The sequence below is a fragment of the Theropithecus gelada genome, chromosome 12 (assembly GCF_003255815.1).
Source record: "Theropithecus gelada isolate Dixy chromosome 12, Tgel_1.0, whole genome shotgun sequence".
NCBI classification, from domain to species: Eukaryota; Metazoa; Chordata; class Mammalia; order Primates; family Cercopithecidae; genus Theropithecus; species Theropithecus gelada.
Window position 1 is genome coordinate 66,851,999 of NC_037680.1, and position 6,000 is coordinate 66,857,998.

General features: G+C 44.8%; 1 protein-coding gene across 2 annotated transcripts in view; it reads right to left on the bottom strand.

Annotated features, from left to right (window-relative positions):
• Positions 1-5,794, bottom strand: part of HIBCH (3-hydroxyisobutyryl-CoA hydrolase) — a 117,118-nt gene extending 111,324 nt beyond the window's left edge. For both annotated transcript variants that reach the window (XM_025403891.1, XM_025403892.1), the window contains exon 1: positions 5,655-5,794. In XM_025403891.1, the coding sequence (XP_025259676.1) occupies positions 5,655-5,689 (35 nt within the window). In that variant the 5' untranslated portion in view covers positions 5,690-5,794. The remainder of the gene's footprint in view (positions 1-5,654) is intronic.
• Between the last annotated feature and the right edge of the window lie 206 nt (positions 5,795-6,000).

Here is a 6,000-nt window from a genome sequence, read left to right on the forward strand (position 1 = left end):
ACTAACACTTTATAATTATGAAACTGAAGCAACAGAGCGTATCTTATTTAGGGATATTGTCTAAATAAGGTTTTCAAAATTACTTTTAAAGTGCGAACTACACTACCCTAAACACCATTTCTAAAATGTTTTCAACTTGACTCAATTTTATCTTTTTGTAAATTTTAAGTATAAAAATCCAGAATGACTTTAGTCCTTAATGAGGCCAGTACCCAAATGTCGGTTCAAGAAGGTGTTGCCAGATTTGTAACTCTTATGTAATAGTTTAAGTACTAACTGCAGTGTTTTAACAAATAAACAAAGAGAACTCCCAGTCCCAGTTTTATATATAAGGCAGAATTTAACTCAAAGTTAATGTAAACCTATCAAACAAAGCCACTGTACACAAAATTTATAGGTCACAAAAATCTGTGGACCAATTACAAAAACATATATATATACAACCAAATTCCTTGCCAAATACTATATAATCATATTGCTTCCATTTGGCTCACTGCAACCTCTGCTCCCAGGTTCCAGCGATTCTCCTGCCTCAACCTCCCGAATAACTGGGATTGCAGGTGTGCATCACCACGCCCAGCTTATTTTTGTATTTTTAGTAGAGACGAGGTTTCTCCATGTTGGCCAGGCTAGTCTTTAACTCACAACCTCAGGTGATCTGCCTGCCTCAGCCTCCCAAAGTGCTGGGATTACAGGCGTGAGCCACCACACCTGGCCCACTTGTTCTAATTCAAATTCAGCTGTCATTTAAAATTTGATATTAGCTTTTATATCTCAAAATGTAATTGAGAATTCAGTGTCCCCAAGTAATTCTGAATTTATGATCTCTCCTTTCTACTGGCTCCAAAACTGCCATCTGGTGGAGAGGAAGAGGGCACGCACAACTCTGCTACTTTTTTTTTTTTTTTTTTTTTTTTTTTTTTTTTGAGAAGGAGTCTCTCTGTCGCCCAGGCTGGAATGCAGTGGCAAAATCTCAGCTCACTGCAGGCTCTGCCTCCCAGGTTCACACCATTCTCCTGCCTCAGCCTCCCGAGTAGCTGGGACTACAGGTGCCGGCCACCATGCCCAGCTAATTTTTTGTATTTTTAGTAGAGACGGGGTTTCACCATATTAGCCAGCATGGCCATGATCTCTTGGCCTCTTGATCCGCCCGCCTCAGCCTCCCAAAGTGCTGAAATTACAGGTGTGAGCCACTGCGCCCAGCCTGCTACTCCTAATTTCTTAATTAACTTTATCAGGCTTATTTCCTTCAGCTGATGTTAACTTGGCTTTTTTTTAGAACAATTCTCAAAGTATGGTTCTTGGACAAGTACCATCAACATCCCCTGGAAACTTACTAGAAACTGAAATTCTCTGCCCCACCCCAGACCTACTGAACAAGAAACTGTGGGGCCCAGAAATCTGTGTTTAACAAATCCTCCAGGTGGTCATGATGTGTGTAGTTTAAATAAACAACTGTCTTAGATGAGAACTTTATCACTCAGGAACTTTTTGTAATTATCCAATAAAATAAACATGGCCTCATGCAATTAAACAACTACATGAAACTGCTTAAGCAGGAAGACAACATCACGAAGTAGTGCTTAATGAAAATTATTATCCCAGAAGTAGGCAAGGTGTGAATAGAGCAGAAAATCAAGTCCAGGAGGCCAATAATTTAGGCATGGGGTGATGAAGAACAAGCAGCTGTGGAAACAGAAGGGAGTGATATTATTACGAGTTATTATAGAGTAAAAACTCAATGGAAAAGAATGTCAAAAACGACTTTAAGATTTCAGACCAGGACAACTAGGAGAATATAGAAAAGACAGGGAAAGAAGCTCGCTGGTTTGCAGGATGAAATACAAATTCAATTCTGAATTTGAGTTTGTACTGACATAAGCAGAAATATTCAACAGAAGAACAACTAGAGCTTGAAAGAAAAGTTAGAACTAAAGGTATGTCTCATGCCACATGCATGTACAATCACTGAGGCATTGGAAGCTCTCCGTTTTCTGTAAGGAATAAATGAGAAGGCTACAGCTGAAAACTAACTGCCAGAAGGATGCCAACTGCAACTGTGGTATTGGTCAGTAGCGTTTTATTTCTGTATTCTATTTATTTATTTTGAGAGACAGGGTCTCACTGTCACCCAGGCTGCAGTGCAGTGGTATGATCACAGGCTCACTGCAGCCTCAATCTCCTGGACTCAAGCCTCCTGAACAGCTAAGACTACAGGCGCACACCACCACACCTAATTTTTAAATCTTTTGTAGAGACACAGTCTATGTTGCCCAGGCTGGTCTTGAATTCACGGGCTGTGATCCTCCAGCCTCAGCTGCCCAAAGTGCTGGTATTACAGGCTTGAGTCACCATGCCCAGCCGAGCAGTGTTTTAAAACTACTAACATTATCTGGATGGAACGGCAGAGATTAAAAAGAAGAAAAAGAAAAAGAAAAAGAAAACTACTAACATTTAAAAATCAAGAGATTTCACCTAAAAATGCAGTTTTTCCAGCTTTTCCAGAAAAATCAGTAGTAATGGAAACCCTCAGTCTATATTCTATAAGGGCAACAATGCCTGCAGCTGAGAAGCTGCCTCCTCTCCAGAGCACTCTATCCAGCTCACCAGTTTCCCCACGCTACCATCTAGCCAGCATCTTTCAATGCTTCCTTCTCGGCCTCTGCACTCAGGCTCATGATTCCTAACACAGAAAACAACCTAACAGAGCATCAAAGATTGAGCCTTTGATCAACTAAGAAACAACTAAGTAGAAGTAAAAAAGAGAGGCAGTCAAAGAGCAAGAACCAAAACAATAGAGTTCAGCAGAGTACAGAGCAGATGGAAAAGGCAATGAGGCCTATTAAAAACCTAAAAAGTAATCTCCTCCTGTCATTTTTATTTTTAGAGACTAGGTTTTTCCATGTTGCCCAGGCTGGAGGGCAGTGGCGCAATCATAGTTCACTGTAAACTTGAACTCTGAGGCTCAAGTGATCCTCCCACCTCAGCCTCCCAAGCTGGAAGGATAGGCATATGCCACCATACCCAGCTAGTTTTTTCTTATTTTTTACAGAAATGGGGTCTTGCTATGCTCAGAACTGTCTTGAACTCCCACGCTGACCTCTCAAAGCGCTAGGATTACAGGCATGAACCACCACACCCAGCAAAAAGCAACCTCTCTGATGAGGCTTCCTGACTCCCTCTCCCTACCTAATCTGGCTCTCATAACTGTGTCCCTTAAGACACTTATCAGAATTGGTAACTAAAAATTACTTTTGTCTAATTATGTTTCCTATCTGCTCTCCTTTCAGACTCCAAGGAACAGTAGGAACACCAAGTAGTCCACGGTGGCTATAGGATAACAAAAATGCCTAGAACTGTGCTTCCCAGCAAGTAGAACAGAACAGTAGGTAACTGTTCATTCATGAATATACTGGGGCCGAATCTGTAAAATTCAGGCTGGTAAAATTGTATTTAATTGCATAAGCAGAAGTGCACCTCTGTGAGCTTCTGAGAAGAATGGCAGTCACTAAAGTAAAACCTCAGCGAGATTAACCTGGCACTCTTGTACGGAAACAATTCACACTGGGAAGAGGAAAAAGTGGTAACTTTGAGACTACTGTTGAAACTTGAATCCACAGGAAGAGGTTAAGGTTTAGGAGTCTGGAAGAACTTAGGTAACTTTGAGAATCTAGAAGAATGATAGTGCCAAGAGAGATAAAGAATAGGGGTTATATTTATGTGCAAATTCGTTTTTCTTTTCCTTTTTTTTTTTGTTTTTTGTTGTTGTTGTTTTGAGACGGAGTCTCACTCTGTCGCCCAGGTTGGAGTGCAGTGGTGCAATCTCGGCTCACTGCAACCTCCGCCTCCCAGGTTCCAGCAATTCTCCTGCCTCAGCCTCCCAAGTAGCTGGGATTACAGGCCCCTGCCACCACGCCCAGCTAATTTTTTTTTGTATTTTTAGTAGAGACGGGGGTTTCACTATGTTGCCCAGCCTGGTCTTGAACTCCTGACCTCATATGATATGCCCGCCTCAGCCTCCCAAAGTGCTGGGATTACAGGCATGAGCCCCCGCGCCTAACCCTTAAGTGTAAATTTATATGTGAGTTGCAGCTGAGACATTAAGAGGGTTGTGACCAGCACTAGAGCTCAGAGAAAGTCAGATTAGACAAAGATTTGAGTTACGCTAAGAGAGATGATTTGGGAACCAAAAAAAAAAGTCCAAGAGCTAAACTGGCACCGGGGTAAGAGGAGAGGCGGCGGAGAGTGGCATTAGAAAAATAGGCCAGTACCAAAGAAGCCAAGGGAGGCCAGAGTTCAAGTGGGGTTGCCCAACACTGTCAACTATGGCCCAAGGCCTTTTCTCCTCTCAGAAACACTTTCCGTAGCACCGTATTCCCTTACACGCTTGAGGGTTAGGCTACTGCGGACTGGACCACTTTGGCCTCTGCTTTCCAAGATAATGCCCACTCCAGGGCTGAGTTTGGAAAAGGCATCTCAGATCAAAGCCCCCAAAATGGTCCTGCCCTCACCTACAGAGTCTGCACCTTGGAACGTGGGGTGGAAGAAAGCCAAGCTGAATTGTGGAAATGACAGATCCTTTCCTAAGTCAGTTAACTTTAACGAACATGTCTTTCCAGTTTGTTTCTCTATTTGCTATTTGCTGACAACACTGAAAAAGCGGCAGCAACGATTACGTGTACTGATTTTCTTCGTATTTACTAAATCTCTCCATGAGCTCGTGCAAGGACTAAATTTTAAGGTATTTAAAAAACAAGCAGAAAAGCAACTCTTAAATGTACAACAAATATATACTGAGAATTAGGTCTGTGGATACAGTGTTAGAATTCTAGACACTTTCCCCTGAAACTATTCTTCTTAATTCAAAGAAACACCTCCATCCCTTTTCAGGAAACCCAGAAGGCAAACTCTAAGGCTTAAAGAATCCAATAATTTAAGTTGTCCTTATTTTAAGGAAATAAACACGGTTCTCCCTTCAAGTGGGCGCAGCTGCTACCTGACATGACAGTACAGGGCCAGACAGTGGGCTGTTCAAGACGCATGTAGCCTAACTTCCTAAAGATGTGGCTACCAGATTTCTTAGGCTGAGCTCAAGGTGCAGCGAGGGGTACTTTTGAAAAGTTAAACAACGTTTGCAAACATGCTCCCCCATGCCACGTTAAATGTCCCTCAACACTAGCCTGAAAGTTCCAGATGCCTGCACTGACGCTGGAGCCATGCAAGAAAGCTGAATAAAATCATACCACGGGCAGAGAGAGATGCAGCAAGTGACAAGGCACCTGTGTGTGTTGACTGCACAAAACATGCCGCACAATTCCTCTAAGCTGAACCCCTCCGTGTCCCCAAACTGCACCCAACTTCGAAGAAAGAAAAGAAATTGAGGCCAAAAGAATGCAAGTCGTGTGGGGACAAGGTTGAATTAAGAGCTAGAGTGGCAGAAAACGCGGGTGCCGCCGCAAAGAAGATGCTAGAGGGAGAAAGGGAAGACAGGGACGGGGGCTGGGGCTTGGGGAGGGCCAAGGTTGGGGTATCAAAACTGCGCCTCTGAGCGCGACTCGAAACTTCGAGGCCAGCAGTCTCCACCCCCGGCCCTTTTCCCACTTTGGCGAGCGCCGCTGAAGAGCCTGCCCTTGGCTGCTCGCTCTCTCACTCACCTCGACATGAGCCTCCACGCCTCCCGCTGCCCCATCGCTAAACACTCCGGAGCTAAAGCAACGTAGCGAGAATCACGCGGACCCTTCCAGCGCCTCGCGTGAGCCCCGCCCACCGCCGTCCTGCCCCGCTGGGCACAGATGACAAGTCCTCCAGAAAGCCAGAGCGACCGTTTCCGCTACGCGGCAGGGAGGGGCGGGGCAAGAACGACGCCTGGAGGAAATAGTTGAGGGCGGGGAAGGGGGATGGGACCGGTGCGGGGCGGGCCTGGGATCGGGGACGGGGCAAGGGGGAAGGCGGAGAGCGAGCTGAGGCGGAGCGGGGAGAGGGAGGATAGAGCGGACTAGG